Genomic DNA, 23,116 nt, shown 5'->3' with positions numbered 1-23,116 from the left:
TTTAGAGAATCACACAGTAACTCAGTGTCTCGGCAAATCCAAAACCCCAGGGTGAAAGACATGGGTGAAATGCATTTCTGTTTGTGGAAACGGGAAGTTTCCTCCTTTCATTTATTCTCTATTTATTTTTGGTCTGTTTATAACCCAAATTTGGACTACCAGTCACTTTTACCTTCCCAGTATTTTCATCTTTGCAGAGTCAAAAGGCAACAAATATGGGGTCCAAAGGACCTTTCCCACAGCCAATTCCAATCAGTCCTTCTCTCCCAGGGTCACAGGGTGCATGGAGCAGACACTGTCAGCAGGACATGCCACATACACAGCAAATCGCCAAACCAGACTACGTTAAAGGGCTTCCGGGGAACTTACTTGTACTTGTGCTGGTTCCAATCGTATTGATTGTGGTGGGGACAGATGAGGAGGAGTAGAGGGGCACATGGCCATTCTCACACCCCATGCTTTTGTCCTGCCAGTTGGAGGCATTGATGCAAATCCCAGAATCCCGAGAGTTCTGCCATCCATTGAGCTTGTCATCGGAGTTCTGTCTTTGGTGATAGTAGTGTGTCTGTCCATAATCCACAGAGTCTGAGCGGCCTCGGTTCTGGCCACCAAAGCTGGTTGATGTGCGGTCCTCCAAGTGATTCAGCCACATGGCTAAAGCACTACGGTCTTCTAATGAAGTGGCTGGATGTATCAAAGCATAGGACAGCAGCTGCCTGCTCTCCTCAATGTGCTGGTTGTGTTCAATAGAGTGAGCCAGGATTTTGGGCAGCAGTTTCATATATTCTACTTTTGCGTCGAGGTTTCCTGGCTTCAGCAAAGGCAGATGAGTTAACAGGAGGGAAATCACTTTATCCTTGGATTCCTGTTGCCATTGGTTAATGATTCCTGAAAAGGGAAATATACAGGGCAAATAAGCAAATACACCCACAATGACTCTAAACAGATACTCTAAAGAGAATTTTTATGGATTAGGGTCCCAATCTACATAGCCTGGCTATATTTTCTCAAAAGAGCCTGTGCATCAGATTGGTTAACTGACCCCAGGTTTTCAAGGGCCAGAGGCTCCAATGAAACACAGATCAAACATTCTTAGATATTGAGTACTCAATCAAATTCTCATTCGTGTTTCCAAAAAAGCTACAACTACTTTGGTACAATCAAATACAACGTACAGCTCTGTTTTCTTTCTGAGAAAGGTCTAGCCTACCCCCTGATAGACAGGGGGCTAAGACTAAGAAGCTCTCCACAGAAAAGCAAGTATGAACAAAGGTCCCATTCCAGAGTCCTGGGGGTGAGGCTGCTTCACCTCCCCCAGACATCTCCCCCAGACATCTGTTGAAAGTGATTTAAATCCTGGCAAAGGCATTTGTGTGAAATTGGAAAAATTTCCTAGATGGAGAAATTTGTCAGGGAAAAAAAGAGCTCCCTTCATTTCTGTGCAGTAAGACTGCACCTTTCTCATGAGAAGCTAACTCAGAACGACTATGGGCTCAAAGCTAGAATATGCAATGGACCCAAGACTTGGCTCCTGAGACACCTCTAATCGCTGTTTTGCTTTATGTAGAGATCAGCTTGTTTTTATTGTGGTAAAATACGCATAACATTGACCATTTTAATCATATTTAAGTGGATGTTCAGTGGCATTAGGAACATTCACAGGCTGGGGGTGGTGGCTTACGCCTGTAATCCCAGCACTTTGGGAGGCTGAGCCAGGAGGATGGCTTGAGCCCAGAAGTTAGAGACCAACTTAGGCAACATAATGAGACCTCATCTCTACAAATAATTACAAAAGAAATAGCCACGTGCGATGGTATGTGCCTGTAGATCCAGCTACTCCAGACACTGAGGTGGGAGGACTGCTTGAGCTTCGGAGGTCGAGGCTGCAGTGAGCTGTGATTGCACCACTGTACCCTGGGGCTTGGGTGACAGAGGAGACCTGGTCTCAAAAAAAAAAAAAAAAAAAAAAAATTCACCATTTCACAGTGGTGTTCAACTATCACTACCATCCATCTCTAGAACACTTTCATCTTCTCAAACTGAAACTCTAACTACTCTAGGTACCACAGAGAAGTAGAATCATACGGTGTTTGTCCTTTTGTGACTGCCTTACTTCACTGAGCATAATGTCCTCAAGTTTCATGCTCTGGGAAGACCTGTTTTTAACACACTCAGAAGGATCCTTTCTGTCCCCTCTCACTCAAAACATCAACAATGCACTTTGCCTTGATTAGCCTTTGAGAAATAGCCTGTCTTGGGATTGACAGTTATTCACAGGCTCTGGGCCAGAGGAAAGCAAGCTCATTTTCAGAGAAGTCATTCCTGACACCTGGAGATCTCAACACTGGCCCACTGATGACCCTACAAGGGCTAGGGCTGGACAGTCCTGCTGGTTTTTATGCCATATCTAGAGGGTTGGAAGGGGTTTCTGGAATTTAGCAGAAGGGCTTAGCAATTCTAGCTAGGTGCAAACATAACAAAACAAGCCCAGTTATCACTGTTGACCATAAGCTACAAATACATCAGCCTGTACTGCAATGCCTCTCAAGACTACGGGAAAGAATATTTCAAGAAAAATACCAGCAAAAAAAGAGGCATGGTATATAATGAAAGAGCATGAGCTTTGGAGTCAGGCAAAGCTGGGCACAAATCCCAGACATGCCATATAATTTGTGGTAGAACCTTGGTAAGTTACTTAACTTCTCTGAGCCCCAAACACCTTATCAAGAGTGGTACAAATAGCATCTGCCTCTCCACGTGCTGTGGGATTAAATAACGTAAAGTAGCAAAAGGGCCGGTCAAGTACTTGATGATGGAGGTAATTCCTTCAGCTTGTCTCTGCATAGTTGGACTCATGTTAGAGCAATGCGGGTGGTTTGGGATACCAAGTTTTAAAAAACAATATAGAGAAACCAGAGACGACCCAAGAGAAGTCATTAAAAATGATCAAGGAGGTAGAAAGTCAAAAGGTGAAAAGAAAATGGGTTTACTGTGCTTACAACAATATGAAGAGATGCTTGACTCACTTCAAGTGGGGATTTCATAAGGAGATGCCAAAGAGTCAACTATTTGAAGTAGAAGTCTCCAAATCGAAGCAGGAGAGATTAAGATAGGACATGGAGAAGAACAGAATTGCCAGAATAATGAAAGACGCAGAATTACCAAGGAAGGCTTTAGAATCTCTGCCCTGGGGGTCTGAATAACAGAGTGAGACGATCTTGAGGAGCACTGTCCAACAGTAATAAAACATAAGCCACATATGGTAGTCTAAACTTTCTAGTAGACATATTAAAGAAGAGACAAAGTAAACAGGTAATGTACATTTTAATGATATATTTTATTTAAATAATCAAATTATCACTTCATTATCAATCATTAATTTCATAAAATTATTAATGAGCCATTTTTCCTTTTTTTGAATTAAGTCTTAAAAATCTTTTAAAAGTCTTAAAATGTCAATGTATTTGATCATGGACAGTACATCTCAACTTGGACCAGCCACAGCTGAAGAGCTTAGAAGCCTTATGTGGCTGGTGACTACTGAGCTGGTGAGCACAGGGCTGGAGACATTCAGATGGGGAAGGCTGGCAGGAGGGCACAGATGACCTCAGCAAGTCCCTCCCAGCTCCCTGACTCTATATTTAGCTAATTGCCACCTGACACAAGACAACTCTCACACATTCCACTAGGTATAGCCTCCCTTTTAAAGTAGCGCTGAGAGGCGAAGAAAATTCCAATTCTAACTTTCTCCTCAATTCATCTTCAGCAAATACCAGGCATGTTTTAAATGATGAATGTGCTTAGCATGAAGATAAAATCTATTCATTAAGCCCAAGAGGCACTGAAAAGAAGCAAAAGGGGCCAAGAAGCAAAAGGGGTTATGTTGTAAGCCTACTGTCATCAGAGGTGGCTAGCATACATCCTTGAAAATGTGCATTTAAAGATAAAAATTAGGAATGACTTCTAATAAAAAATTCATGAAGCTGAGGAACTCCCTAGCTTTCTGCTAGGTCATTTCCCTGTTTGGATATTCTACCCTTCCACAAAAAGTCAACCTAAAAAAAAAAATCAGCAACAAAAACAAAATATAAATAGGAGTCATAGTACAAACGAAACATGTTATCTCCATGTAACTGCTCTCTGCTGTGGATTAACCTGGGATTCAGAGGAGGAACAAGCATAGCAAAGAGGAAGGAAAACGAGAGGCCGCTGGCCCCGGTCCCTTTATCCTCAGGACAGGGCTTGGATGGTAGGACCAGGAAGACAAGTATTGCTTTTGTTTACTACCACTGGGAACATAGAAATCAGATTGCTCTCTGAGGGCTAACTACACCTACTGGATCAAACTATTTCTGCTACCACTCCAGCTGCCACTGCTGAGAGCCAACAGTATTGAATGTTTTCGAAGTGCCAGGCACTCTTCTAAGCCCTGTGCATTTAATTACTCACTTAATCCTCCCAAGAAGCTTATGAGGTAGGTCCTATTACTAGCCTTCTTTTACAGATGAAGGCACAGGGGCACAGATGGGCCAAGTTACTTGCCCCCGGCCCCCTGCTAGTGAAGTGGCAGAATGGAGGTAGGCAAATTCGATATTAGATACATAATGGCTGTCCTGCTACAACAGCATGGCCATAAGCCAAATATATTGATATTTATAACATAATTAGATGTTCTGTAGTTACATGATATAGAATTACATATAAATGCATACAAATATGTAATAGTTATAAACATTATATAAATGTATTAATAGAGTACATGGATCATCAGAGTTGGTGAGCAGCAGAAGTATAATAAAAAGGAGTTACAGAGACAATGTAAGTTATACCTATTGTGATTTAAAATATGTTAACTATTTATTTGACACACGTCTTTGAAAGGTACAGCCTAATTCCCTTCCTTCTGAGTGCAGGTTGGATTCAGTGAGTCACTTTCAGTAAATAGAATGTAGGGGAAATGGCGGCATGTGACTTTATGGATTAGGTTATAAAAGGCATCCATGGCCTCCCCTTGCTGCCTCCGAGTACTCACTCTGGGGAAAGCCAGCTGCCATGTTGTGACATCATGCAAGCAACCCAATGGGGAGGTCCTTGTAGTGAGGAACCGAGGCCTCGTGCCAATACCTAGCACCAAGTTGCCAGCCATATGAGGGAACCATCTTGGAAGCAGATCTCCTAGCCCAGGTAAGCCTTTGGACAACTGCAGCCCACATACCATTTTGAGGAATCCTAAGCCAGAATCTCTCATATTTCTGACCCACAGAAACTGTGTAACATGTTTATTGTTTTAAGCTGCTAAGTTAATTAATACACTATCCAACTGTCCCTCTAGGTAAAAGGAAGTTTTAGCCACTTGGTTTTGAATACATCAGTCTTTCTGGCAAAGCCATCCTCATTCTGGCATGGACCCATGAAGTTCCTGTTGCCACTAAACATTTCCCTTCCTCAGCGCCCTCGTCCTGATTATCCACTCACAAAACAACCTTTGGACCATGATTTAGCTCCCCAGCTACCCTCAGGGAGAGAATGAACTGATCATAGAGACTTGAGGTATTTCCAAAATCTGTGATAATGATTTTTCAGGGCAACTTAATACATAATTTCTGATTATGATTTGGCTTCCTGTGGAGGCCTGCCGACAAGGACAATGTGTGCTGATTATATGGACTTTGAGTACGTCTGGTCTCTCTGATGATGGCTCCTCGTGGCAAATTAACCAGCCAGCATTGCAGTGTCTACCTCCCCGCTTTCTAGTTAGCATGAGTCAGTCTTTCAGGAGAGTATCCCCAGGGTGCTGACAAGCGTGAACATCTCTACCTTCAAACAGAAGCCAGACCCTACATGCAGGGACTTGTTCACACTGGCTAGGTCCTGTCCAACTGCCCACTGGCCTTTGTGGCATCCACACTACCTTCCAGAGAGCAAAGAATCTTTGCTGAGATTTGTATTTAACAAATTCTCCTCCCTGGGGAAGATGCAGGAATCCTCAGAATTTTCAATTAATTGATCACTTCTGAGATCCAGGCTCTACCATTACTCACCCCAATATCACCTGATTCAGGGCACAGTGGAAAACTTAAGTGCAAGAACTTCAAGGTTTGATGATGTCAGCTCACCTCTGCTATGTTTTCTGAATATTTTCTTTGTTATTTCTCTGTATAAGGAGCAGAGATGTAACAGTTCTATTACATGGATGTTTAACGTGGATAAAAGTTAATGATTTAGAATTTGTAAACCGGTGACATAGGAGTAGTAAAAAAAAATTAGAAGAGCTACAATTAAAGACCGTGAGGATTAGGAAACTGTCCCAATGATTTTTGGAGTGACATAGAGTATGTTTAAATACCAAGTCTGGTATTATTACTACACAATGGTATGTCAATGCTTAAGGGCTCTAGTTGTTAGTAAATTACCCTTAAATTGCTATTTTATTATACCCTTGTTTTCAGTTTAATAACGTTTGCCATAAAAGGGTTTCTCACAAGCGCATTTAGGCAATTTGCTCATGCAAGAAATGGCTAGGAATTAAATGCACACACAGAAGAAGTACTGGTGAAATAAATGTGCTAAAAGGCAGGAATATTGATGGGTTTTACATGGTCAAAGGCTCCTTGGAAGAATGTTACAAAGTCAACCCTAGACACATCATGTACTAAAGGCTTCTAAATATAGTGCAACTCTGCACAACTGAAAAGTGGATAACCACACACACCATGTATTTATTTGGTAGAGATGTGAGCTGAGCCCAGGGCACCTGAAAAATCAGGGCAAAAATACCAACATGGCAAATGGTGGGATTCTTGTGTTGGCACCTGCACTTGAATTTGTCTCCCAAGGTACCCTCTTGAGCTAGAGTTGACCAGAGAAGAATCCCCATAATTTGGTGGGAGCCCTGCTAGTGGTATGGATTAGACCAGTTGTGATGGGGAAACCAGTCTGGAGTTATGAGCCCTTACAGCTGCAAGTGGTGCTTTGAAAAGGTACAAAGGATTGAAAAGATATAAACTCTCCCCCTCTTTTTTCTTTTTTTTTTTTTTTTGAGATGGAGTCTCGCTCTGCCACCAGGCTGGAGTGCAGTGGCACGGTCTTGGCTCACTGCAACCTTCACCTTCTGGGTTCAAGCGATTCTCCTGCCTCAGCCTCCCAAGTAGCTGGGATTACAGACATGCGCCACCACACCCGGCTAATTTTTGTATTTTTAGTAGAGATGGGGTTTCACCATGTTGGCCAGGCTGGTCTTGAACTCCTGACCTCATGATCCGCCTGCCTCGGCCTCCCAAAGTGCTGGGATTACAGGCATGAGCCACCGTGCCCAGCCCTAACCCTCCCCCTATTTTCAAGGAAGGTGATTGCGGGCTTCCAGGGTGGCCTCCATTGATCCTAGACTACTGGTATTCACCTATGTGCTTTTCTCCCACACTGAATGAGAGCTGGTCTATGTGACCAAGAGTGTGCAGTGGAGGCGTTCTGACCTGAGGTCATAAAACGCATTGCAGCTTCTACCTTGCTGTCTTGGTTCACTTGTTCTGGGGGAAGCCAGTCACACCAATTATGAAGATGCTCAGGCATCCCAGGGAGAGACCTGTATGGGGAGGAGTTCAGGCCTCCTGCCAACAGCCAGAATCAACTTGCCAGCCACGTGAGTGAGCTTGGAAGTGGCTCCTCCAGGTCTAGTTTATTTCTTGACTACAGCTTTGTTGGAGACCTTGAGCCAGAGCTTCCCAGCCAGGCTGTTCTAAATTGCTGACCCTCAGAAAACTGAGAGATAACTTGTTGTTATGTTAAGTTATTAAGTTTTAAGGTAGTTTGTTACACAGCAATAGTTAACGAATACAGAGAGCTTTTGGTTACTTGGCAAAAATCATTTCAAAATGCTACTGTCCCTTGGATTTACTAGAAAAGGCAGGGATCTATGTAGTGGACTCTATAGACCATTATGACCATTCCAGTCTTTTCTGACAGCAGGAAGGTCATCAGGTGCTGGTCATTCAAAGTCATCTGACCATCCTCAAAAGGCAAGAACCAGTACCTCTTGCCCTAGCAGATACTTCCAATGAGCCCTTTACCTCTCCAGAGTAGAGATCTGGTCATCTCTTCCATGGAGACTTTCCATCTGTAGTTACTTTTTCCCCAGGTACCGGCACAGCTGGGTGCTCCAGGACTGCTCCTTTACTCCTTGAGGACCCAGGCCAACTGGAAACTAGTCCTGAGATCTCAGCCAAGGACTCAAGTTAGGGTTAGGATTCACCTTCAGGTTTCTGACTTCCTTCAGCCATGACCAGTCAGGAGGTCTCAGGCTGGCCATTCCCAGAGGGCACAAAAACCAGGCCAGCTCCCCCAGCCACCTGCCTCGGTTCTGACCTCTGGCCCATGAGTATGCAGACAACTCCACGTTTGTATTTCCATCCCAGGTTTCTCCCCTGAGCCCCAGATTCACATTCCAACTGCACCCTCTCCATGCTCACTCAGATGATCTCAAAGTCAACATGTCCACGACCCAACTCTTGCTCTCACTCTCACCACATCTGCTTCTTTGCTCTTCTTTCCTATCTCAGCAGATGGCTTTCCATCTTTTCAATCGCTCAGGTCAAAACCTTGGAGTATCCTTGACTCCCTTCTCTCATATCCTGCATCTAACCTCTCCATAAATCCTATGGGCTGAATCTTCAAAATACATCTGGAATGTGACTACCTCTCACCATGTTTCTGCATATCCCCACCCTCTCCAGTAGTCTATTATCAACCATAACGATCATTTCTAAAAGAAGGATCTTTTAAAACTAGAAGGTAAGTCATGTCACTCCCCTGATCAAACATGTCAATGGCTTCCCATCTCAGAGTAAAAGCCAAAGTCCTTATGATGGCCTGTTAGTCCCTCTATGATCTAGCCTCCACCCTTACTACTGACCCTCTCCTGTTTCAGTCCATCCTGGCTGCTGTGATGTTCCTTCAACATATCAGCCGTGTGCCTGCCTCAGAACCTTCACACTTGCAGCTTCCTCTGCCTGGAACACTTTTCCCCCACACCCATGTTTAGCCTCTCTCAGCTCTGTCTTTGCTCAAATGTCACCTTCCTAATGAGACCTTATCTGTCCATACTATTTTAAACTGCCCACCCCACTCTCTCACCTTACACTCCCTTATTCCCAGGTCATGCTTTGTTTTTTCCATAGCACTTACCACCATGTGACCTGCTGTACAGTATGCTTATTTCTGGCCCCTCTCCATTAGAATGCAAGCTCCATGAGGGTAATGAGGGTGTCTCCATTTTTTCATGCATTAATAGTTCCTTATGAATTACAGTTTTTTTTTTTTGAGACAGGGTCTTGCTCTGTTGCCCAGGCTAGAGAGCAGTGGCACAATCACGGCTCACTGCAACCTCAAACTCTTAGCCTCAAGCCATCCTCCCACCTCAGCATCCTAAGTAGCTCGGACTACAGGCATCTACTACCACATCTGGCTAATTTTTGTATTTTCTGGAGAGATGGAGTCTTGCTTTCTTGCCCAGGTTAGTTTCAAATGATCCTCCTGCCTCAGCCTCCCAAAGTACTAGGATTACAGGCATGAGCCACTGCGCCCAGCTGATTATGACCTTTTGTTTGATAGTGTTTTAATAGTCTTTTGGATTTCTTCAAAATGTTAGGTATTTCCTAGAAGTTTCCTTTAAATGGAAGGCTTAAGATAGAATAGACAACCTATAAACAATAGTAGGTACCAACTGTCACACACTAACTGTTCAGTCCCCCCTTTCTCATTCAACTTTGTTGTATTCTTATTATTTTTAGCTTTAACATCAAATAAAAACAGGAACATGGAAAAGAAGAAAATAAAATGATTAGCTCAATTTTCAAAATCTTTACTACCTCCCCCTTTTCAATATTCTGTTTAAGATGGAAAGTTTCCCCATTGTTTTTTGCTAGAAAACAAAAGCAAAATGGGTGCTTTTTGTGATTGTAACTGACATCAATTAAAGTAATCTTCATGAAAAGGATTTGAGAGGCTGAGACAGCAGAACGAAATATATTTAATACAACTCTTGCAAACATCTGTTGAAGAAGGAAAGAAAAACAACGTCAATAGGGTTAAGACTGTTATATGTCTGATTTTTTTTGGTGGGGGGGCACTAAGTGATTGTTTTAATAAGGCCTCATAGGAATGGGTCTCCTAAGAGTTATATAAATTAGAGATGAAAAAAATGTTACCTCACTCGACAAACACAAGACACATTCTTGTAAACCACACTTGACTAGTTTTTTACACCAAAAACCCCTCAGAGGAGAGGCTGGAAGTGTTCTAAACACAGGAAGCTTTCCCACTCTCTAATCTTCAGCACCACCCTCACACTCCAGACCACCACTGCCAAAACCCCACACACCACAGAGTGACACTCCAATAGTATCATAAAATAATGAATTAGCAATCCTCATGCTGACCTTGCAAAGGAGAAAAGTGTGCTTTCTGCTTCCACACTTAGATTTAGGCCTTGTTGCACAAGAGGCTCTAGACATGAGGGTCCCAAAAGGAGCACAGCATTGTCCACGTAGCCTAACTGCAATAATATTTTACAAAGAACTCCAAGGCCAGCATCCTTGGCAATGTCTAGACAGTCAACAGAGGAGTATCTTGGGAGGAGTATAAACAGATTGAATCACAAAAGAATAGTTCATGCTTAATTCAGTGGAGCAAATGGAACAACAGCCATGCCACACAACAGGTTTATACACCTCAGGAAGTCTGGGAAGGGCTGGAGTGCACACATCCCACCCCTGACACCAGGGAGCCATTCTATATCTTCATATGACTGTGAACTGTGAAGTCACTGGGTCCCACGGTTTCTAAAATAACGAGGAAGTTGCTCAACAACTTATAGACAAAATTTCCCAACTCAAGAGATGGGATCCAAAGTGTAAGTGTGAATGTAAGAGCCCTGTGGTGTGGTGTGTAACCATGTAAATATTGTCACCAAGGAACAGCATGTAGATATTCCCAAAATATGCATGTTAGCAATGTTGATAGTAAAATGTATGTATCACTCATTTAGGTATGAAATATGAAATACTTACACGTACAAGTCATCCAATGGGGGAGAGAATGAAACATTTTGTGGAGGCAGGATATTCGAGTCCATAGTCACAAATTAACTGATACACTTTTTGGAAAGAAAGGCCTGGCTAACTGTACAAGGACAGAGTTGGGTGACCCTGGAACATATTCAGCCTGGCTCTCCTTTCCTCCTGGGGCATAGCCCTGTAGAGGGAGCTAGAGGCACACCTCCCTTCCTGCTTCCCCTCCAGCTGCCAGCCAATGCTGGGAATTTCCGCAACAGTAAGCAGTAAAAGGCAGTTGATTTTTACCTGTTACTTGTGCACCAAACTCGTTTTCAGGTTAGTAGGTCTACTGATGCAATCAGAATAAGATTTTTCAGTTTTTTTTTTTTTTTTTTTTTTTTTTTGAGAAGGGAAGCTACTTTTTCATTGCTGAAGTCCTTGGGCAGTGCGTAAGAAGAAAAGGTAGGAAGGATGATGGTGAAGAATGCAGTTCTCTAAATAGGAATGAGAATGGCTGAGGCCATTTCCCTCCTTCTGGGCATCCTGCCATGAAATTGAGTAGATCCAGGGCTCAGTGGCTGGACCAGAATCAGGAGGACTGATCAGATGAGGGCCCTTGGCTTTGGCCACATTGGTGGGGATGCTACAGAAAGAGACAAAACCTCAGAGCTCATAGGGATAATGTCTCCAGACAAGGGTCTCATCCTTCCCAAGTTGCAAGCATGCCGCCATCTAGAATTCTACAACAAAGGCAGGCACAAAAACAGTGAGAGGGCTCAGGCAGGGAAAGGTAAGGGGGAGCAGAAAGGCCCAGTAGGACGGAGAAGAGCAGATGCAGAGGCAGAATTAAGGACTTTGTCTACAGACCCACACAGCCCGGTGCAGGCAGGCCTGTGGGCTGTGTTGTAAGCACCTTGCACTGCTGAGAAGCTGGAGAGAGGACAAACCTGGCAGGAAGGAGCTCCTTCCTGGAAACAAACCTTCTAAACTCTATGGAGGAAAGCAGGAGGCAGCAAGGGGCCCCCTATGTCCAGGGAGTTTGGAAACTAACCATTGTCTGCCCTCTCTCAACTCTACCCCAGGGTCTGAGACACATGGCCCAGTGAGGAGAAAGACAAAGCTAACTTCTAGCCACACTGGTTCTGAGCTGGGAGTGACAGCACTGGCCTACTGTGTTGTTTGAATCTAGCTTCATACCATCATCTTTGGAGGTGATTGTATTTATTAATCCATCAGATATCTATCTTTGGTTCCTACCAATGTATATGGCCTAGTGCTAGGATCTGTCCTTTTCAATGACATTTGTGGTATCAGAAATAGCCATAGGGAAAGTTTTGTACCCATAGAAATGTCTGTAACACAAATAACTTGGGGAGAATCAGACTAATGGGGTAGAGAAATACTAGGAGAAGGGCTCCATTTCTAGAACCAACAGGCAACACTGTAAGGAGTAGAATCCATCTTCTGAAGTACTCCTAGGCCCTCCAGCCAGCACTCAACACATTATTTGGCAGAAAAAAAAAAAAAAAGAGCTTAGTCTATTATCACTATACCAGTGGAGACTTAACCTCTGGCTGTTTGAATCTCAAAAGACATCACTAGTATTTATCATTAAATACTCTCTGCTGTAGATATGTCTTGGACACATCTGAACCCTCCCCTTCCTGCTCCTATCATCATCTGTGATGTAGTTTAAGAATCCACCTCTCTCCCCAAATGCCATTTGCCCACTTGGGCCCTCATTGCCTTTTCTCTACCACAATTGAGCTCAGTGACTTGCACATCTGTATGACACACCCCCCTCTTCACCCCTCCCTTGAGGGTGGGGACAGCCCATCCATTTCTGTGTCTCCTACTCCCTCACCCAGGTTAGTGCTGATCACACAGCCTTGCTAGACCAACCTGGTCAAAAAAAGATACATGTACTTTTTCTGTTATGGCTGATGACACGGCACATCTGTTCCTCCTCAGCTTTGTGTCTCTGATAAGTATCAACAGCAGAAATCTCTGGACCAGGACAGAATGGTGAGGGGACACTGAGGCTCCAGCAGAAGGGGAGGGCCGGCCTCTCTTCACAGATGATGTCTCCAGCGTCTTCACATCAACACCCCTCCCTTGGCCTTCACCAGGTCACATGTCCAATGTATTTCTGCTAAGAGCTCCCTCCTCTTGCCTCTACTCAGTCACAGACACAGGTAGGGTAGCCAAGTCACCCAGACACTCGGAGCCCAAGATGCTGGTTGTTAGTGCCTAAGATGGGTTCAGTTGTCTTGGCGGCTCCTTTCTGAGGTATTCACTCCCAAGAACTGTAGGAGTATCAGGTGCTCTAAGTGACTTGGGGAAAACAGAATGATAATATGGCATGGGGAATGAGCGCACAGATGCTAGCCATGTTGTCTGAGCTTCCATTGAATGAGCTGTGTGAACTTGGGCAATTCACTTAACCACTCTGTGCTTCTGTTCCTCTATCTGGAAAATGGGCTACCTACTAAGATTGGTGATGTTTGAGTTACTTAATCTTTGTAAAGCATGGGACCATCATCTGGCCCATAGTGAGTACTATGTAGTTGTTAGCTGCTCACCATCAATCTAAGGGACCAGGATCACGCTCCATGGGGCTCTCTCCTACAGGATGGGGACAGGAGGAGACCCAAAAGCCCTAAGGCACTGGTTCACAAAGTGTGGAGGAGGGGCATGCCTGGAAAATTGTTAGAAATACAACCTCTGGGCTGGGCGCGGTGGCTCACGCCTGTAATCCCAGCACTTTGGGAGGCCGAGGTGGGTGGATCACCTGTAAGTCAGGAGTTTGAGACCAGCCTGGCCAACATGGTGAAACCCTGTCTCTACTAAAAATACAAAACTTAGCCAGGCATGGTGGCGGGTGCCTTTAATCCCAGCTACTCGGGAGGTTGAGGCAGAAGAATTGCTTGAACTCAGGAGAAGGAGGTTGCAGTGGGCCAAGATCGTGCCATTGGACTCTAGCCTGGACAACAAGAACAAAACTCCGTCTCAAAAAAAAAAAAAAAAGAATTACAACTTCTGGGACCCTCTCTATAGATCTACTGAATCAAAAACTGTGTTTAACCAGCCCCCAGATGATTCTGATCCAGGTTCACGTTTGAGAACCCAAGAAAATCATGGCCTCCCACTGATAGCATTTGGAGGATCGAGTAAGACTGATGTGAAACCAGGTGGAAAACATGATTTCTTACCAGGAGAAAGGCTAGGAGGAAGCGGTTGAAAGAGTGGCAAGGACCTATTTTTAAAGGAAGTTGTTGGATTTTTTTAAGTCAACAATAAATAAGCAAAATGTCATAATATTTCTAAGACAGGGCTGATCTCTCAAGTTTTCTATTCATAGCAACCTACCCAGTTAAAAGCAGCAATCGCTGCATCTAAGGATAGACAGGGAAGCCACGATTTGGCCCGTTTGGGTTTGAAGAGTGCCATAAGAATAAACAAAGTCTGGCCAAGCCTGTGCTGGCTCATGAATCAAACGAAGGTGAGAATTTCAGTTTTAAAGCATCTTTACCACAGGCTCACACCCTCACAAACCACCCCCACACAATCCCCAGTTATGTGCTGCTCCAAGGAGGAGAGTTGAGATGAGTCTGCAGAAGCCCAGAGAAGCCTGGGCATGAGAGCCAGTACGTTACCTCTAAACGGTTGCTCCGGAGAGCCGTTTGGTGAAGTTTGGTATCAACTCACTGGTCTGACGATGAACCCACAAGACATGCAGTAACAGGAGCAAAATTCTCTTGATTAGAGGACCATAATAATTTGCTGAGTTTGGGGGTGAGGGCACAGCTGCTGTCCAGGTTATATGGAGCTGAGCACATTACAGTTGAACCAGGTGTTAGGTGAAAAATTTGTGAGTTGATGGAATGATCACATAAGAGATTGCTCCATCTCCTCCCTCTCCACTTTGTCCTTCTCCTTTTCTTCCCTCCTCTGGTGTCCACTGGGCACAGCTCATCATTACTGAGTGTCTGGCTGGGTATTATGATGTCAGAGGCATCAGCCACAGAGGGCAATGCCTGAGAAGGGACAGCAGCCTAGCCCCATTCAGGGGCTGATTTGAGCTCCTGTGACATCACGCTCCCTCCAGTTATCTTACATGTCACATCTCAAACATTTAACATCTTACATCTCAAACATTTCTTGAGGCCCTTACCCTCCCATTCCCCCAAATCAATATGGCACTTAGGGGACACCAAGGCACAGAGACACTTGCCCCAAATCACGCAGTAATGCCCTGGTGCTGCCGTGAACAGTGCTGGAGCTTCCTGACCCCTTGTCCAGGGGACCTGGCTGCCTTTTATAGAAAGTTTCCACACACCTTCTATTCCTAACCTCGATCACAAGCATCGCCGGCCCAGATGCTCTGTGTCACCGGCTTAGTAACATACCCCATTTAGGAGCATGAGCACAACTTGTTTGCAGTGGGAATGAATTAACTGAATTCTAGATATTGTTCTTTGGCTGCCTTTTTTTGTTTGTTTTTATTTCAAACACAGCTAACTAATCAGGGCTGTGGACACCGAGAACGCCAACTTTGATTCTTCAAGGAAAATCAGCAGCTGACCACACACCACCCTTCCTGGTCCTCACCAAGATGCCAAGAACATCCAAAGTCTGCAGTTTTGAGGTAAGAAGAAATACTTGGTTCATAACTGCCCATGGAGGGGCAGGATCCATCTTTTCTCATTCTTATTTTGCAAGATGACATTAAGAGGAACAGTGCTGAGAAAATGGAAGATAATCTAAAAAACAAAGGTCATCACTTCTTTATATAATGTTAGAAGTTTTCTGGATGTCTTGACCTTGAGGTCTAAAATGGGTAGAGCCTTTGGAGGAGAAGATATCAAGCCCCTTGGAGTCAGTCAGGTGAAGGGCAGATGTATAACCCCTATCACAGGGTCAGCTCCATGAATCACTGCACAGATCCCACTGCCAAAATCAAGCCCCGGAAAGCACAAAGATTGGAAGAACTGGCTTATTTATCAAACAACTGATGGGCCAGGGCAGGGAGCAACTCCCAGCCAATAAGATGACTTGGTTTCTCAAAATGACATAAATACATTTCAACTGTGTAGTAAATAAAATGAAATTTCATTGTAAAAGGGCCCCAACCGTCTCCCATGTGATCTGCCTCTGCTGCCTCCTCATGTGACTGGCCTCCCAATTTAGCGCGTAACCAACTCCCAATGACCTGTAATAACACTATTCCCAAATTAGAGCTCTCAATTTGACTTGGCTTCGGTCCCTCCCTCAAAGCAAAATAAAGCATCCGTTTTCTTTTTTTCACATTCATAATACTCTCCTTTTGAGTTGCCAACTCAAACCCTGTTTCAGTCAGATTGAGCCCTTCCTCTTTTTTTTTTTTTTTTTTCTGGTTAGCCAAAGAGCCCGATGGAAAAACACCAAGAGACAAAAACAAAAACAAAATCAGACAAAAATTCCAAGTAAGTGACATTCAGCTGGAAAAGCTATGATTCACATGCAAATAAAAATCTCCCCGAATTCACTGTTATATGACGCAAGCCCCTGGCTTCGACATAAAAAGGGCAGAATGAAATCACCCACAATTAAACTTGCTCTGGAATACTGGAATTCTCTGGCTAGGCCTTCCCGACTAATGATAAGAAAACCCCCAACTGTAGCAGAATGAAGCTAATTGTGTTGGGAGCCAGGGCATCCCCACCTCAGCTGACATTCACTCCTGAAACTTCCCAACCCAGCACTCCCCATCTTCACCCACTCCCTCACCCGCATTCAGAATAACCTGCATGGAGACAGGGCTCAGGCCCTCTAAAGGCATCCCTTCTTTCTAGGCAGACATGAGGGATTTGTGCTGAGAAAGCTGCACTCACCACCCTATCCCCCAGGAAGCTAGAGTACAAGAAAGCTTTCACTGGAGCTCTGGAAAGATCTCCCTGAGACTACATAGGACCTTTGTATGAGCTTCACAGGAGCATCACTTTCTGATCTCAAGTCCAGGCCAGAGATAGTTTAGCAAGTAACCTCTCCTGACTGGTAGATAATTTAACATCCCAATTCCCTCTTTTCTCCCTCAGGAAACTGAAGCTGATCTGACACCACTTCCTTTTTCTCCAGATGTTACCCTTCGGATGGATACCTCGATCTGCCTGAAAATCATGGAATTCTGGAGATGGAAGGGACCTCAGAGATTTTCTGGTTCTCTCTGTTCTGGTTGTAAGTGTTCTTACCACACACCACTCCCAACCATGGGGAGCCTTTCCACCACTGAAGAGAGCTGGGGTTACTAAAGCCACAATCAGCTTCTCTGCAACTTCTAACCATTTGGCTAAGATCAGTTTTTCTGAAACCACAAAGAAAAAAATCTATGAACAAGTACTAGCGTACCAATGTTCACAGTAGCATTATTCACAAGTCATAAGGTGGGAGCAACCCAAACGTCCATCAACAGATGAATAGGTAAACAACATGTGGAATATACATCCAATGGAATCCTCTTCAGCCTCAACAAGAAAGGAAATTCCAGCACATGCTATAAGATAGATGGACCTCAAGGACACTGTGCTAAGTTAATTAAGCTAGACACAAAACGACAAATGCTGTATGATTCCACTTGTATGAGGTCTCTTAAGTAGTCAGAAAGCAGAATGGTGGCTGCCAGGAGCTGGGGAGCGGGGCAGGAAGAATGGGGAGTTATTGTTTAATAGGAACAGAGTTTCTGTTTGGGATGATGATAAAGTTCTAGAAATGGATAGCTGTGATGGTCACACAACATTGTGAATATAATTAATGCCACAGGACTGTATATTTAAAAATGATTAAAATGGCAGATTTTATGTTATGTATATTTTACCATGATAAAAAAAATACAAAAAGATAAATCTACTTTCCCTTTAGGGGAAGACAGCCATTCACCTAAATCTTTTTCAGGCTAACAGTCCCCAGTGTTTTCTAACAATCTTTAGGTGGTATGATTTCCAGGCCCCTGCAGCTTCCTGGCCACCCTCCTCTGGCTACACTTAATGCCTCTTTGAAAACCTGGTACCCAGAACTGAATGGTGGACTGCGCTCAGCTTCTCCTTCCAGGTCCCGTCCTGAGGCACCCGGCTTAACCCCCAAGTCAAACGCCGCACAGAGCAGGCCTGCTGCCTGCCCACTCTGGCTACCAGGCCAAAGGCCCAGGTCTGGAAGAATAAAAAGATGCCACCACCCTACTACCCTGCTGCTGCTCCATTCCCAGACAGCTGTGGGCAGCTGCAGCTGAGAAGTGAAACTAGCAACAGCATCTGGGGGAGGGGGTGGCACCCAACTGAGCACACTACGCCCTTTCCATAGATCTCCCGTTTCTCGGGGGGTGTCTGGCCAATGGAAACAGGGCAGGCCCTCAGGGATGCCTCTTATCAGCAACCCACCAGAAGTCTGTAACCCCCTTCATGGTATGGTGTGCAGGGCAGGGATGGGAGGCACAGCTAGATGTGTGCAGCCCCAGCCTAAGCCAGGCCTGTTGGGCACCACAATGGGCTCACCCGCCTCGGTCCATCTGGAAAAGGTTTGAAAGCTTGAGGCAGGAAAGTTCCCTTTTGCATTTTAAAGTGTGTTGAAACTGAGTAGCCTGGGTGTTGGTCTCATTCCACAAGTGAGTAATCCATTTCCTGAAAGTAAGCTGCTCCCCCTTTGGAAGTGGCCCAGCGATTTGGGGGTGCTGTTAGAGGTGTCACTAACTCGGTAAATATTTATTGGCACAAGCAGGGAGCTTTTCTAGGAATATCGGTTAATTTGCTAAATTAATGGCTTTAAGGTAGCATCCTTGAAAAAAGTTAATTCCTTTCTGATGGGTGAGCAATTTATGCCTGGGACAGGGCACCAGACAGGGAGTGTGTTTCACTTACTAGTTAGAATAACCACAAATAAATTAAAACCAGGCCTGACTTTAAAATCTCTACCTTCTTCCTTTTCTTGACTCCTGATTTTCTATTAATATCTGAGCCAGTAATGGATTGACTTTGGAAAACTCTTTTCTATGGCAATATTTTGCTGGGAGTTTGAAATGATGGGGTTTGAAAACTCCCTTTCCTGTGAGTCTTTTGGCTTCTGGGATCCCATACAGATGATCTCATATAACTACCCCTCACTAAGACTGTGCCCACCTGGATCTATCTGGAGACGTGCTTCCTGTTCTTCTGTGTAGAGCAATTTAGACTTTCATCACCTGGCTTGAAAAAGCCTTTTGCCTCGAAGAATAAAATCTTGGTTTCTTTATGGCTCAAACGATCACCTTAAAATCCTTTTAAAAAGACTCCTGTGCCACCTTCTCCTCTTCCTTCATGAGACAGGCGGTCCTCAGGAAGGAATCTACATTTTCTGATCCAAACTATGGAGACAGAGGAGTATACTCAGAGCTCTGCCAGGAAGGGGATGAGTTTGTGTGGTACAGGTTCTGATGCAGGAATACATCAAGCTCAGGAGTGATTCTCCATGAAGTATCGTGGATGGTTATAGATCTGATAGAAAAAAACTCATTCTGGATTCCTGATCTCATGACCAGCATTTTTCCTCAACCTTTCTTGGAACTATCCCTTTTAGTCATGATCTTAGAAATCCTATGTGACTGCCTTGCGCTCCAGGCATCACGGCCATCCACTTGGGTCTTCTGGGACAGAAACGAGAGTCTTCATGACTCTCACTAATCTGGCACGGTCCTGTGCCTCAGACACTATTGCCTCACAACGGCTCGCACCTGTATTATCAGCCATCCCTACAAGGATCATCCTGAGATCCAATGCCACTCCCTATTTCATCCCCTTCAGGGGTACCTGGAAAGGAGATGACTGAGAGATGATGGCCCTCCTTTGGTATCCTGCAGACGTGTATATAATGGAGTCCAAGCCCATGAAGCCGAGTGCCAGTACACACTCTGTCCCTCAAGAACCAGGCAGGGCACTGTTGGGGCACACAGCTTCCCAGGGAGGGCCCCCTCCAGCAGCATATGACGGAAGAACTGCACGGCAGCCAGCAATGGGAGAGAACAATATGCTGGCTGCAGGGAACACAGGGTTGGTTATTCAGGTACCAGCAATACCAAAACCCGTGTTTATCCTTGTTCATTCATTTCCTTTCTTTCAGCAGGCCTATTACATACAGCATTGCATAAGTCACTGAATGTCTGAAAAACAGGGCTGGCCTATGTTGATAGTGTAGGAATTTGGCCTCTATTTCCTTTTACGCTTTTAATCTGGTACATGTTTATCTTCCATTGCATTATCTTTTTACTGTTTTGAGGACACAGCCATAGTCAGAGTGCAGATCCAGAGCGAACACCTTGGAGACTTGATTATGTGCTCAGAAACTCCCCTCTTAAATACTTTTTGGAACAAGCTGAGGTATGCATAAGTAAATGCTTCAAATACAGTATGGACAAGGATTAGCAACCATTATTATCAACAGGGTTATCAGGAACTGGGAAATGTCAGATTCACAAAATGAGCCTTCAATGGGATGTGTGCAAAGAGGGGCACTGGTTGAGAGTTTGGGACCCAGATGGGGTGGTATGTTTGTCACGTGGCTACCATTGGTACCGGTGTTCAACGGCCACAGGGAAACCTGCTTATTATTCTGTGACTGCCTCCTACATAGGCATGGCTCAGGGAAGATAGAAAAGCCTCAGAGGAGTGAAAATGGAATCAAACAGAAGAGACAGGAGGCCGACATGGAACTGAGCAAGTTCTGGCTACTTCTGTTGCTTTTTGAGTCAGGGGAATGTGACGTATGGACTCTTCCCCTATAAACTCATACCTCAAGATTCTTCTGTGCACACAGCAGACTCCCAACAATCCCACACATTAAAGGCCACAACCCCAAACATTGTGGGATAAGAACAGGGCTGCTTCTTTATCCGGAGATTCCTGAGTCACACACTAATGAAATACCTACCTCAGGCACATGTTCATAATGTTCATCCTTACACTCTGTAAGGCCAGTCCTAGACCCAGGTACTGCATGTTATGACAGCATAATTATTTTGTGGTCTGTCTTCAATGGCTCTGCATTTCCTCCTAAAGTGGGATATTGTGGCAGTCATAAATCTTTCCATCCTCCAGAGCAGTGGTCTGTCACAGCTTACTTATACCGCTTATCTTCTGGGAGCGTTCCAACTCTTACTTTGTTTAAACTTAAGCCCTGCTAAACTCATCTCCCTGCATATTTTTCATTTGGGGCTCCATCAGAAAACTAATTAAAATAAAAAAGTTTTCTAAAAGGCAGGGTGTGGTGGCTCACACCCGTAATCCCAGTACTTTAGGAGGCCAAAGTGGGAGGATCACTTAAACCCAGGAGTTTGAGACCAGCCTGGGTAACACAGGGAGATCCCATCTCTATAGAACATTTTTAAAAATCAGCTGGGCATAGTAGTGCGTGCCTGTAGTCCCAGTTACTCAGGAGGCCGAGGTGGTAGAACTGCTTGAGTCAGGGAGTTCAAGGCTGCTATGAGCCATGATCACGCCACTATACTCCAGCCTGGGTGACAGAGCGAGTCCCTATCTCCAAAAAGAAAAATAAATAGAGTAAAATAATCAGTGTCTCACGAGCATAATGATCAATACACACACATACAATCACATTTACCTACTTAATCTCTGCTTTCATGTCTGATTTATTAGTATCTATCATCTGTGGAGTACTTTTTTAAAAAGTGGGCAAAATCTCTTTCTAAACATTATCACATCTCAAATGCAAGACAAGTGGGACTGTGGTGAAGAAATTGAGGCTCATCGTGGTGAAGTGACACACGGTGGTTGGGGGGCTGGGGGGGGTCTTTCTGTAGCCTAACTCCTGGTTCCCAGCCCAACAGCTGGTCCCCCATTGGCTCACTGCTGAGGCTAAGCTGATGCTTGCTGGAAGAAAGGTCTGCACAGCGAAGCCTTACAGTTTCACTTATGTTCTTGGTTCTCTTACAAAGGAATCTAAACCTTGATGGACATTAGAAATTTAATAATAGTTTAAGAGCAAATCCCAGCATGTCTCCAAAGCAATACAGAATCAAATTCTGAAAGCAAATAAGATCCTGCTTTATTCTTCTCTCTCTGGCCCCGCTGGCAGGGTGGGAGTGAACTGGGTGTGTCGAGTGAGGAGAGGAGACTCCAGAATATACCATTATGATTATCTAACAATAGCAACACTCTTACTGGCAGTGTCCTCTGAAAAGATTAACAACATGAAGTTTCTTTTACTCTACATGGCAACAAGCTTCTGAAGAAAATAAAGTAAAAATATAAACCGCTTTATTAACTACCAGTGATGCTGGTTTCTTTAAACTTTCTTAAAACCTTAACATTATAAACTGAGGAATGTGCTGAAATATGTTGGAAGTTTCTTGATCTTGTTTCAACTAATAGTCACTTTTCAATTTCTCAGAAAAGGATATTTAACAAATATGGCCAAACTTAAGTAACTTCAATTTCATTAATTTTCTCTTAAAACAAACATATCAAAAAGTAATGACACAGGAAAAGAATAGCCCCAATACCCATATTGCAACCCTAAACATCATCTACTCACCGTCCAGAAACGTACTCAATCTGTCTTTCAGTAACAGACCTGAAAATTACACCACATTGGTAAGAAGCAACTCCACTGCAGATGCGTTAAAAAATGAGTGGCAATTCAGGCCCAATTCACCATGGGTTGTTTTAATAATTTTTATTTTCTGAGCAGTGACTTTTTTCAAATAGAAAATCTGGCAATTGTATTAAAACCAATACTGTTAATTTTCACTTATATAGTTCTTAGTCTACAACTACATGAAGCCTAAGAAAAGATTTCTGTATAAAGAAAAATGTAGTGACCTCAGGCAAGCCTGTGAGATTTTTTCCAACAGACACAACAAGGGAATAAATGGTGGGGGGAATTGGGCATGAGCCACCCATGATCTGAAGATAAGGCAGCGTGGCCCCGGTAGGACTGTGAGCACACGTGCTCCATCTTTTCTTGATGCACACACCTGTCCCACGATCATTTGGCTTCCAAATCCTCGAGGTCACTATCCCATCATGTCCTATCTTAGGCCCAGACAG

The 23,116-nt window shown here is 44.2% G+C and overlaps 2 protein-coding genes across 18 annotated transcripts in view; one reads left to right on the top strand and one right to left on the bottom strand.

The window, feature by feature from the left end:
* SAMD4A (sterile alpha motif domain containing 4A) overlaps positions 1 to 23,116 on the bottom strand; it is a 224,610-nt gene that overhangs the window by 90,230 nt on the left and 111,264 nt on the right. For 6 of the 7 annotated variants that reach the window (XM_054449791.2, XM_054449792.2, XM_054449794.2 and 3 more), the window contains exon 3: positions 370 to 888. In XM_054449791.2, the coding sequence (XP_054305766.1) occupies positions 370 to 888 (519 nt within the window). Of the gene's footprint in view, positions 1 to 369; positions 889 to 14,756; positions 14,887 to 23,116 lie in introns of those variants that run through there. The other variant, XM_054449796.2, reaches the window with a different exon arrangement.
* LOC134738148 (uncharacterized) overlaps positions 15,070 to 23,116 on the top strand; it is a 47,150-nt gene continuing 39,103 nt past the window's right edge. For 2 of the 11 annotated variants that reach the window (XR_010123714.1, XM_063651609.1), the window contains exons 1-3: positions 15,094 to 15,696; positions 16,449 to 16,513; positions 17,166 to 17,264. Coding sequence is in view for 2 of the 11 variants with exons in the window: in XM_063651609.1 (XP_063507679.1) it covers positions 15,664 to 15,696; positions 16,449 to 16,513; positions 17,166 to 17,264 (197 nt within the window). In the remaining 9 variants the exon portion in view is untranslated. Of the gene's footprint in view, positions 15,697 to 16,448; positions 16,514 to 17,125; positions 17,265 to 18,013; positions 19,317 to 23,116 lie in introns of those variants that run through there. The other 9 variants (XR_010123715.1, XR_010123713.1, XR_010123717.1 and 6 more) reach the window with 7 other exon arrangements.

The sequence above is a fragment of the Pongo pygmaeus genome, chromosome 15, assembly GCF_028885625.2.
Source record: "Pongo pygmaeus isolate AG05252 chromosome 15, NHGRI_mPonPyg2-v2.0_pri, whole genome shotgun sequence".
Taxonomy (NCBI): domain Eukaryota; kingdom Metazoa; phylum Chordata; class Mammalia; order Primates; family Hominidae; genus Pongo; species Pongo pygmaeus.
This window is presented reverse-complemented; position numbering and strand designations above follow the sequence as displayed.